Below are 12,392 nucleotides of genomic sequence, written 5' to 3' on the forward strand. Positions count from 1 at the left end.
TTCAGGTATACAGAGGCCCAATCAGCCCACATAGAGGCCCAAATAGCTCCCACCAGCCCACTTAATATTGACTTTCTATGGGACCTTATAGCAGCCCCTCTGGCATTTGCCAGAACCCACAGATTGCCAGTCCGGGCCTGGCTACAACGTATACCACGGGGACTCCGAGTTAATCTATGCCCCACATTGTTTTCAAATGAGAAAAAATTCTGTAGTAAATGGGAATCCATAATGAATAAATGTTCGACTGACCTAATGCTTGCCACCATGGAGCGTCTACAGCAAGAAATACCTGTAATCAAGCGGGAAGCCGAACAAGCTGAGAAGGAACTAAAAGAACAGTTCACAGCAGCCGTGGTTTCAGACGGACTGAAAAAACTAACGGACCACATGGAAAGGTTTGATGCAGAACTGAGACAGAGGAAGAGATCGAAGTTCCAACGTGATGCGGCAGACTATACCACCGGTAATGTATACAGCTGGCAACGGAGAGGGAGTGAAGCCGCAAGCGCAAGACGGGGGCCTCTAGGAAACTCCTATAGCCGCAAATATCCATCGTGAAGTGGAGGAGGCAGTACCCGGGAATGCTCTGACTCCGCATCAACTTCAATCTCTTCGGCATCATCGCAAATTTCTTTTTTAGGTGGCTCACTAGTGGCGTACGATCCGCCAGGCATAGGACACATCGAGGGGGCCGAAAACACAGAAATAAAAAGAAAGAAACCACCCACGAAGTATCGCTCCAAACGGTGGTGAATATTTAAAGCATTACCCTGACCGAGGGGCAGACTCAGGTACTTTCAAAGGGACTTTCATTTGGCATAGTATCGGGTCCTGATTTTTTTGAATTAGATTGTGATCTGTATAGATTTTTTCGCAATATTAAACTTAAGGTGGAATTTCAAAACAGGGAGAGCCAAAATGTCACTGCTGGGTTTGGTATCTTTAAGGGAAACAATTTACAACTGAGGAAATTAAGTCAGTATATACCACGGGGAGACAATGTTTTTGTAGAAGCGTTTATCAAAAATGTGACTAGGGAGATAAAAGAAGTGGAAGGAGAATACAGAAAAGGGAATTTACGTACTATTTCTAAAAACTTAACGGAGGGGGAATCTAAGGCTTTACAAGAACAAGTGAAAGATGATAGACATACTATCAAGCAGGCTGATAAAGGTGGAGCACTGGTGGTCATGGATAGAGAGTATTATATTTACGAAATTGAACGTCAGTTGTCTGATGAAACAACATATAAAAAATTGACCACCAGCCCCCAACCTAATATCAGGATGCAGATAACATCACTTATCAAAAATGCTCGTGATGCAGGCATAATCGATGGACCCCTTGGGGAATTTCTGCAAACAGAAAATCCGATCACACCAGTATTTTATGTTTTACCAAAAATCCATAAGAGTTTGCAGAGTCCCCCAGGGTGCCCTATCGTGTCTTGTGTAGAGTCGATACTGTCCCCATTTTCTTAATCATCTTATCAATTTTTGTGGATAAGATTATAAATCCGTATGTACTGAGACATTTTTCTTACATCAAAGATACAGGAGATTTTTTGAAAAAATAAAAAACCACAAGAATTTACCTGAGGATATCGTCCTGGCCACGCTTGACGTGGAGAGCCTGTACACCTCCATCCCACATGATGGGGGTGCGGAGGCTGTCTGCGTCGAATTGGGCCGGGACGAATCACTGGATGGCTCACAGAAGGACTTTGTCCTATCTTGTTTAAAATTGGTTTTGTACAATAATTTTTTTCTTTTTAAGGACCAATTCTTCTTACAAATACGAGGTACGGCAATAGGGTCCAATCTGGCCCCATTATATGCAAATATTTATTTGAATGCATTTGAGGAGACTTTTGTGTATACGAACGATCTATACAAAACACATTGTTTGAGCTGGTATAGATTTATTGACGATATTTTCATAATATGGTCAGGGCCACAGGGGACCCTGGAGGAATTCCTTCGCCAGATCAATCATACCAGAGCCAAACTAAAGTTTACCTTACATAGTGATGCAAATCAGGTTTCGTTTTTAGATACCCTTATTAGTCGAAAGGAGAATGCACTGTCTTCGGACCTATATATAAAACCAACTGACAAAAATACCTTATTACATTATAGATCATTCCATCCTATACAGATCAAAAAGTCAGTACCCAAATCACAATTTAGTCGAGTTAAAAGAATTGTGTCCGACGGCAGTGCATTGGAATTTCGACTGGATCAAATGCAAACAAAGTTTGAGGAAAGAGGATACCCTACAGAGTTGTTGAAAAAGCAACGAGCTGACGTAAAACACAATGTAAAGAGACCCCCAAATAATCAAACACATAGAATTCCATTTGTGTCCCGATATAGTACTATAAGTACACATGTAGAAAAAGCAATTAAGAAACATTGGCCATTATTGAGGGAAGGTTTACCAGATATTGATATATTTAAAAATACCCCATTGGTCTCATATAAGAAATCAAAAACCATAGGATCAATAGCTATAAGATCAGATGTGGGAGGGACACAAACACAGGAGCGACTGTTGCGGCCAAGAAAGAATGGGACATACCCATGTCTTGGCTGCAATTGTTGCTCTAATTGCTTGAAGGGAGAGATTTTGTATCACCCTAGGAAAGGAACAGCAATTAAAATTAATGGATATTATACATGTGAGAGTACTTTCATAGTGTATGTGATTAAGTGCCCGTGTGGGCTATTATATGTTGGACAGACCACAAGAAGTGCTAAGGAGCGGATAAGAGAACACAAGTCCGCCATAAATACTAAGAAAAGTGATCAAGCAGTTGCAAACCATTTCCTTGTTGCGGACCATGGGGTACAACAATTAAAATACCAAATAATAGACCACGTTCCGAGAATGCGGAGAGCTGGTGATAGAGTTAAAATGTTATTAAAAAAAGAAGCGAGATGGATCAGAAAGTTGGAAACACTGGCTCCCCATGGCCTCAACAGGGAATATGATTTGAGTAAAATTTATCGGTGAATTTATTATTTTAATAATGTTTTTAAAATTTAATAATGTAAAATTTAATAATGGAAAATATTTTACTGACAATGGGGCAAATTCACTAAGAATCTAAGTTGCGCCAGGCGCAACTTCGCCGCTCTTCGCCGCACTTCAACAGGCGAATTTTCGACAGCGCTACGCAAATTCACTAAAATGCGAAGTTGCGCACAGGGGTAGCGAAAGGTTGCGGAGTTGCGCTAGCGTTGTTTCGCTATATAAAGCGAAGTTGCGCTAGCGAAGGCTAATTTGCATACGGCGCGAAATTCAAATTTCAATGGAGGAACACGTATCTGCACTACAAATGCCTAGAAAACCTTCAAATCAGCCAATAAAAATTTTATTTTGCCCTACACATGTGCCCACTGTCTAGGTAAGTTGACATGAGTCAGGAAATGTAGGGGGGAGGAAGGGGAGCCCCAAAAAAATTTCGATCTTTTTCAGCCTATCAGCCGTCATGTAGAAAACACGCCAGCGTTTTTTGGGACTTAGAAAAAATTTTGACTTTTTTTGAAACAATCCCTATCTACTCTATTGCGCTTCGCCAGGTCTGAGGTGGCGAAGGAAGTCTAGCATAAAAGGTAGCGTTCGCTACACTGCGCAAGTTAGTGAATTTGCGTAGTTTCGTCGCTAGCGAAGATTCGCCTGGCGTAAGGTTGCGAAGTAACACTAGCGAAACTACGCCAGCGTTCGTTAGTGAATTTGCGCAGTAGCGAAAATGGCCAACGCTAGCGAATTAACGCTAGCGTTCGGCGCTTCGCGCTTTAGTGAATTTGCCACAATGTGTTTATATATCTTTTTTACAGTCAAAAAATTTTTTACAAGGATATTTATGGACACTAAAGAGATATGGACACTTTATTGCGTAAAGGTAGAGAGAAATATTTTTGTACTATGTAGCAAAATGTATTTTGCAACAAATGTGATGGTTTGTGAATGTGTAAGATTGTATTCTGGAAAAGAATCACTAGGGGTCACTGCGTGATTTTGTATAAATAACTGAGCACAGGTGCTGTGAAGGTGGCTTGATAAAAGACCGATGGTGGTCTGAAACGTTTCCAAGTGTATTGGGGTCAGAAACCCATGTCTCAATAAAGGTATTTTAAACAAAGCGATCTATGGCTGGTGCTGTCGATATCTGCAAATTACAAAATTTACCGGCAATGCAATTGCCGGTAATTTGTAATACCCTTTAAAAAAAGACCCTTGCCTGCCCCCCAATTCGCAAAGAACTTACTTTTTTCCAGCGCCGTGGACGTCTCTGCGATGTTGCTCCGCCCTTTTTGTGACGCAGACCGCCCCCTTTTGGTGCCCGCCCCCCATTGGCCAGTAATATTTTTAAGTAAAGGTGGCAACCCTAGTCTTGGCAGACAGCCCAGAATAGATACTAAACATACTTTTGTAACAGTTTGATAAAATAAGAACAAAAACTCACAGCTTAAAGGGCAATTCACCTTCATTTGCAAAACTAAATTTAAATTATGTAAAATGAACATGGTCATTAGGGGTCTGGCCACAACAATGGGCGTGGCCAAAAAAATCCAAATCTTTTGTCCCTCTTTCTGCTTCCTAAATGTTGGGAGGTATGTTACATTAACTAGTCATGCTTATGAGAAGGAAGGGCAGACACAGAACAAATTTCGGTTGATAAATCCTAGAAAATCTTTTATCCGTTTTGTCATAGCCAAAAACTGGGACATTTCTACAAATCCACATTCTAAACCGCCATATTGAGTAAGGGCATGCCAGACATGCTCTATACCTGCAGACTCATACAGTCGGCTCGCCAATAGCCACTCAGATCGGCTCTCTTTCTTTGAGCGTTTAGCCCCGCCCCTTTTTGTCTATTGCCTAGAAGGCAGGGCCGTGGGAGGAGTACGTATTTTGTAGATGTGATTGGCTGGCGCCTTTTCGTGTTGGCGCGGGAGAGTAAGAGCTTCTGTGTGTGTGTATATATAAATTTCCGGGTGCTGCTGGGGCAGCAGTCGCACAGCTGAGGTAACTGTGCATGACAGTGGGGTTATTATTGTGGGGTCGAGGGTATGCTCGTGTAGTTATTTGCTGTCCATTGGATGTTGCTAAGAGAAGTATGTATTTACATTAGTATTCTGTTATGCTGGCAGTGTCGTGCTGAATATATTGGGTAGTAAAAACGAATATATCATATATGTCATCATTTTCTGCGGAAAATATCCATAGTGAGCGATATTACTCTTGCACAGGACCCATATTTGTTTGTGTATAATGAACCGCTGGATTGTACACTATTATAAGATAGGAGAGAGAGAATAAATCTTATGTCACATAAATGTGTATAATGAGCCCCTGGATTGTATATTTTAAGATGGGGAGGAGACAATAAGTCCTATGTCACATGCATGTGTGTAATGAACCCCTGGATTGCACATTATTATAAAATGGGGGGGAGACAATAAATCCTATGTCACATGCATGTGTGTAATAGCTGGGACACTTATGCGCACTCGTAGTGTCCCAACATTGACACTCACACTGGCCTGCACAACCTTTCCCCAGGCCCCTAGTCCGTAATTGTGGTCATGTCGGGAGGTCAGGGGGCAGTGCCAAAGGGTTTAAGCCCAGGGAGTGGGTCTGGATCAGGGGGCCCACAAGAGTCCAACCCTGGTTCCCTATAAACAAATATGTCTGCACAGATGTTGCAGGGAATATGGATCGCAAGTATTGTGAATGAACAGGCAGGTGAGCGAGTTTGTAATAATTTGCCAGTAGAAATTTGATCCCTATTTCTCCTACCGCTACAAATATGACTGAAATTGTTCCTAGAATACTAACTCGCATTATGTAGGCATCTAATCCTATCCCATCTAATAAAGAAATGTCTCTAGGGGTCTGAGTATTGAATCATTCATGTTGATCTTCCCTTTGCTGCCACTGAAGCTGAGTCTATTAAATATTCAGACACAAATGTATTCTGTTCAGAAGATAAGGATGGCATATGTTATTGACATTTCTGCTCAATATTGTTGAATCATATACATTGGTGGATTAAAATAAGGGTGATCTTGGCAACTGCTCTTGGGTGTGGGTAAACAGGACCTATTTGGGGGAATTTACTAACCATGACATTAGCACAGTAATTCATGGCAACCAATCAAAAGTTTGCAGGTGTTTGTTTATTATGGATCAGTGCCCAGGGTGAGCCAGACTAGGGTTGATAACTTTGCTCACTCGAAGGTCCAGAGAGGGGAATGTCAGAGGCAAAGCTGGTGATGTTGGAGGAGGAGTAAAGATGTTTAGGGGTCATTAGGGGTGAGCTATGATGTGATAAACAGTGATTGGCTGTATTCCACATGAAGGCAGTTTTGAACCAGATATATCGGTTCAAAACCAGAATGTGGCATACTTCCTTATATTACATATATAGATGTACTTTGGGGTGCTAGGACTCACAACTGACTGTATATTATGAATTCAGGGTACCAACTGCCTCTTGGTTTAAGGACACTCTGCCTCTTGCTGTATATAATGTACTATGAGTTACAATGACCCCCTGCCTCTCTTTGCATACCACCTCTATGGGTTGGCGTGGTCCTCTCCCTATGGGTTTGCATAGGCTCGCATTAGGGCAGTTGGATCAGTGCAGTACTGTTACCAGTGTCTCTAAAATTCCGTGTAAACAATTTTGTTATTACCATTTACATGATTCATTGTACATATACTCAGAGGGAATACCTTTTGCACATCCAGTGGCTCCCAAACTGTGTGGCTGGTATGGGCTAAATGGGGCTTACCAAATGTTGGGCTGCAAAGTGGGGCTTGAACAAAAAATCTGGAACTTCTGCAACCAATGCCTTGTGCTTCCCTGTCTATTTATGCAAAAATAGTTGTAACATAAACATGATACATTTTTTAATGTAACGGTAGACATAATCTGTGTGTTGGTTTCAGATATGGATGCCAGGACTACCAATCCTGCTGCAGTGACCTTTCCTTTCCCTTTTGAGCCGTACCCAATCCAAGAGCAGTTCATGACGGAACTTTATCAAGCATTGGAGGCTGGCAAGGTTGGCATTTTTGAGAGTCCAACAGGAACGGTAAGAGTTTCTTCTGCTATTACCTTCTGATGAGCAAATAATTATTGTTTCACATAGCAACGCCATATTCCACAGTGATTTACAGACTTTATACATCAGTCCCCTGCCCCAGTGGAGCTTATAGTCTAATGTAAAGGGCTATAATATGTATCTATTGTAAAAGGTACACTTACCAACAGGGCTACCATCATAAATCTTGTGGCTCTGTACAATTAAATGGTGACCAGTGTCTTGGGCCCTATATATATTCAATTACATATTTACCCTGTTGACAATAGTTGTCCTGACATTTAGGGAAAATCTCTGAGTCTGATCTGCGGGGCCCTGACCTGGCTTCAGGATTTTGAGGAGAGAAAGAGACAAGAAGAGGCTCAAACACTTTCTGCAGCAGAAACTGAGACAAAAGATAAAGACCCACTAGTCTCCACAGAACTGGATTGGATCACTCAGTTCGTACAAAAGAAAGAGGAGATGGATATGAAGAACAAGATAAAGGTGACTTGGTTACTAAATACACATTTTCTTGTTGAGACCATTGAGCCGTATTCAGCTCTTTGGTGGGGAAGTCAAATCTGTTTCAGCAGTGCAGGCTGCATCCAACACCACTATTCTATTCTGTATTTTATTAACCGGTACAGGAAAATCAGTTAGTACTGAGACATGCACTTGGTGCCATTCGCAGCATCTGCAGTGGATATATGATATATTACATGGCTTTGTTTGTCCTTTAAGGCCTATGAAGCATGTATGAATTGCTAAAATTATTTGATAAAAATTGATCTGTTCATCAGAATGGGAATTTAGGGCAAACTTGTGGGGTAATTTATATGTAAGTAGTGATGGGCGAACCTGACCCGTTTTGCTACACCAAAAATTCGAAATGGCGAACATTCACGCAACAATTTACCTTAGGGGTTAAGCTCCATCCTCCAGGAGGCAGGACACTTTATTCAAAAGGGGCGTGTCTGGATATCCAGCTTAACCCCACACACTTACATATTCACTTTAGTTTTTTAAGTGTCCTGCTACCAGGAGGATGGGCAATACTCTGATAGAGTAATTTGTCAGAGTTTTACATGGAATTGACAGCAGGCAACCCTAGGAGCAGGAGTAACCCTAGCATCCTAGAGGGGTGACCTACTACGAGGGATTCCCCCGGGGGGCTTGCTCACTCAGCTCGAAACAAGCTGAAGGAACCCCGCAGACAAGCCTGTTCCTTTAGGGACAGAGGGTCTGACCGGTGGACAACGAGGAGGAACACGAGGTCCTTACAGGTAAGCCGGGGTCTTTTCCCCCACCTACACCCTCAACCTCCTTCAAAGGGCCTGCAGACCCCAGCACAGGGTTCCGTGATGGTAGGGCTGCATCCTCACTTCACTCTCTTCCCCCCTCCCGCCCTCTTCATAGTGGGAGCACCGCTACCCGGGAAAACATAGCCATACTGACTCTGTGGCTGACACGATTCTCTGCCACTATCGCATTGGAGCAGAGTGAGTTTACCGCGCTTCCCTCTTTCCCGGTGTGCATTCAACAGCTTGCAAGGGGACAACAGACCTACTCAGCATAGCTAATACCTCCAGTTGAAGCCTAAATAGCTCATTAATAGGGAGGATATAGAGGACAAACAGCCATATCCCACATGCCTACCTAACCCACAGTACCTTCTATACTCGATGGCTGAAGGTAAGGCAGGGGGTTTATTCCCTAGGGCAGGGGGTAAAGCCCCAGCAGTGGCGCAGGTTTCATACTTTGCCTGCACAAATTGTCAGACAAAATTTCCTGGCAACCAGGTTGTGTCGCTGTGCAAAACCTGCTCTGAGGGACAGGGAACTACTTCCACCCACTCCCTACAGAGCCACTCTCAGGCTGGGAATTCAGAGTCACAGGGCACCTCACAAGACTCAGGGTAAAGCGCCACACAAGAGCCTCAAGCGCCACTTTGGGCTATACACCTTTCACAATCACTGGCTTCCCTGCAGGGACTTCAAGCCATTTCTGACAATTGGGCAAAGTACTTTCCAAGCTCAGCCATAAGCATGCAGGCAAGCGCAAAAAAGCAGCAAGCCCCAAGAATGATACCATTTCACATCGATCTGATGACTCATCAGCAGACCAGAATTTTTCCCAGTCGGAAGGGGAACTCCCCCCCCTCCGACGCATTTTCAGAAGACGAAGACACCCAGTCTGACAGCAAGGAAAAAGATGCACAACATGACATTGATGGCATCAAAGGGGTTCTAGATGTACTCAATATCACGCATCCGGAGGAGAAGAATCAGGCCACAGGCCTCTTCAAGCGGCAACACAAATCTGTAGCCTGTTTCCCTGAACATGATCAATTGACTACCTTGATACAAAAGGAATGAAAGTTTCAAGCCACTAAGAAATTCTCTTAAGTCTTATCCGTTCCCGCAGGAACTGGTAGACAAATGGTCCAACCCTCCAACAGTAGATGCGCCAGTATCTCGATTATCTAAATCCACTACCTTGCCAGCTACCGATGCAGCAGCATTCAAAGACCAAGCCCATAGACGGATGAAAGGTACACTGAGAGCTATTTATTCTGCCTCTGGGGCAGCGTTGCAACCACTATTGGCTTTGGCGTGGGTCTCCAGAGCCATACAAGCATGGGAGGAGGCCCTTCTCAAAGATGTACAAAGGGTACCTAGATTCGAACTCATTGCATCCATTCTTTCCATTGTGGACGCATCAGCATATTTATGCAACGCCACCTTTGATGCTTCCCAACCTACGGGCAGGACCTTGGCGCTGTCAATAGCAGCTAGACGTATTTTGTGGCTCAAAAGTTGGTCGGCAGACCTTATTTTAAAAAAGTCGCTGAAATCACTTCCATTCAAGGGGCAGCGATTGTTTGGAGAAGAATTGGAAAAGATAATTTCCCAGGCGACAGGAGGAAAGAGCACATTCCTACCACAATCTAAAAGCAGAACAACCTCTACCCCTATACAAGGAAGGTTTTGTTCAAGGCCAAAGCAGACGGTTTCCTTGAAGAAACAGTTCACCGCAAAGGTCTCACTTCAGATCTAAACCAAGTGATCGGGGATGAGCAACATGGAAGACTAACAAGACCCACAGCAAGCCTACAAATGACAAATCATCAACTGCCTGATGGGCCATCCCCTCCGGAATCAAGGGAACAATAGGGGGAAAGTTACTGCGATTCTGGGAGGCATGGACCAGACACTCGTCAGATGCCTGGGTCAAAGAGATTGTATCGGAAGGGTACCACATCGATTTTTTTGCACCCCCTCCCAACAAATTTTTCATGTCCAGAGTCCCCGCCACATGCCTTCCTAGCCTGCATCACCAGCATGGAGCGGGCAGGAGTCATAGCACCAGTTCACTTTCAAGAGAGATTCTCGGGGTTCTTCTCAAACCTATTCATGGTCCCAAAGAAGGACGGATAATTCAGACCAGTCCTAGACCTCAAGCTTCTCAACAAATGTGTCCGGTCGACCAGATTCCAAACGGAAACCCTACGTTCAGTGATCCGGGGAATGGAACAGGGACAACTATTGACATACAGGATGCATATCTACATGTCCTGATCTGGCCACCGCACCACCGCTTTCTCCGGTTTGTCTTTGCCAATAAACACTACCAGTTTGTAGCGCTCGGGTTATCCACAGCACCCCGAGTTTTCACCAAACTGATGGCAGTATCGGCAGCAACACTGCGATTACAGGGGATATCGATTACTCCCTATCTCGACGACTTACTCATAAAAGCCAGAACAGCAGAGAAAGTCACTCTAGCGATCTCTATGCTCCAGAGTTTCGGATGAACAGTGAATTGGTCCAAATCCAACCTGCAACCCATTCACTAGATGACCTTTCTGGGGCTGGAATTCAACACTATCACCCAACTGGTGACTCTCCTGTACGACAAACAGAGCAGACTCAGAGACCAAGTCAGACGGCTACTTCACCCTCAAAAGATTACGATCCATGCAGCAATGAGAGTGCTGGGAGTAATGGTCTCAGTCATTGAGGCAATACCATTCGCACAGATGCACCTACGCCCGTTACAGGTGAACATACTCGCGGTCTGGAAAGGGGGGACCACTATCCCTCTCCCTGTCCCAACTCTCTCCTCTGGTGGTTTAAACCCTGCAACCTAAACAAGGGACAGTCATGGGCAACACCAGACTGGAATGTCATAGCCACGGATGCCAGTCTTTGGGGATGGGGAGCCACATGGACAAACCTACCCGCACAAGGACTATGGTCCCCAGAAAAAAACTTCCAATAAACATACTGGAATTGAGAGCTGTAAAACTGGCTCTCGAACTATGAACACAACCGCTTCAAACAAAACCAGTACGAGTACAGAGCGACAAGGCCACAACAGTGGCATACATAAACCGTCAGGGAGGAACCCGCTGCAAGTCAGCTCTAGCAGAGGCTCAACAAATATTACACTGGGCGGAAGTCAACAATGTGAGACTGTCTGCAATCCACATACCCTGGATATCCAACATAAAGGCAGATTGTCTCAGTCGAAATCAACTAGAATCCAGAGAATGGGAGTTACATCCGGAAGTGTTTGCCCAGCTAGTACATCATTGAGGTCGACCACAGATAGACCTTATGGCATCCAAAAACAATTGCAAAGTACCCAAGTATTTTGCCCGCGGTCGGGACCCGCCAGCAGTAAGAACAGATGCAATAACACAAAGCTGGCGATTCAACTTAGCCTATGTCTTCCCACCCCTCCCCATGCTGCCTCGGGTACTAAAGAAGATCAGACAACTCAACGTAATCGCAGTGGCACCATATTGGCCGCGATGAACATGGTTCTCTGACCTACAGCACATGTCGGTAGATCAACAAATACGACTGACACCCAGGTCAGACCTTCTTCTTCAAGGGCCAATAGCCCACCCCAACCCAGGACTATTCCTTTTGACGGGGTGGCTATTGAGTCCAACATCTGGAGAAAGCAGGGGGTATCAGAAGAGGTCATCTCTACCATGCTGAAGCCACGTAAAGCGACTTCTTTCAGATCGTACCACAGGATATGGCATTCTTACCACAACAGGTGCAGTGAAGCGGACTTCCCATTTCGACAACTCAATATCCCTAGGATACTTTCCTTCCTTCAGAGGGGACTCCAATTACATCTAAAGCTCAGCTCTCTCAAGGTACAAATCTCTGCCCTATCAGTTCTTTTTAGAGCAAGACTGACAGATGATTCCATATGAAAATTCATGCAGTGAGTTAAACATATAAAACCTCCATTCCGTCCGCCAGTACCAGG

The 12,392-nt window shown here is 44.2% G+C and overlaps 1 protein-coding gene across 3 annotated transcripts in view; it reads left to right on the top strand.

Annotated features, from left to right (window-relative positions):
• Positions 1–4,880: 4,880 nt before the first annotated feature.
• ddx11.L (DEAD/H-box helicase 11 L homeolog) overlaps positions 4,881–12,392 on the top strand; it is a 62,157-nt gene continuing 54,645 nt past the window's right edge. Inside the window, exons 1-3 of one of the 3 annotated variants that reach the window (XM_018251919.2) lie at positions 4,881–5,037; positions 6,967–7,112; positions 7,407–7,607. In XM_018251919.2, the coding sequence (XP_018107408.1) occupies positions 6,969–7,112; positions 7,407–7,607 (345 nt within the window). In that variant the 5' untranslated portion in view covers positions 4,881–5,037; positions 6,967–6,968. Of the gene's footprint in view, positions 5,127–6,966; positions 7,113–7,406; positions 7,608–12,392 lie in introns of all 3 variants that reach the window. The other 2 variants (XM_018251920.2, XM_018251918.2) reach the window with 2 other exon arrangements.

The sequence above is a fragment of the Xenopus laevis genome, chromosome 3L, assembly GCF_017654675.1.
Source record: "Xenopus laevis strain J_2021 chromosome 3L, Xenopus_laevis_v10.1, whole genome shotgun sequence".
Taxonomy (NCBI): Eukaryota; Metazoa; Chordata; class Amphibia; order Anura; family Pipidae; genus Xenopus; species Xenopus laevis.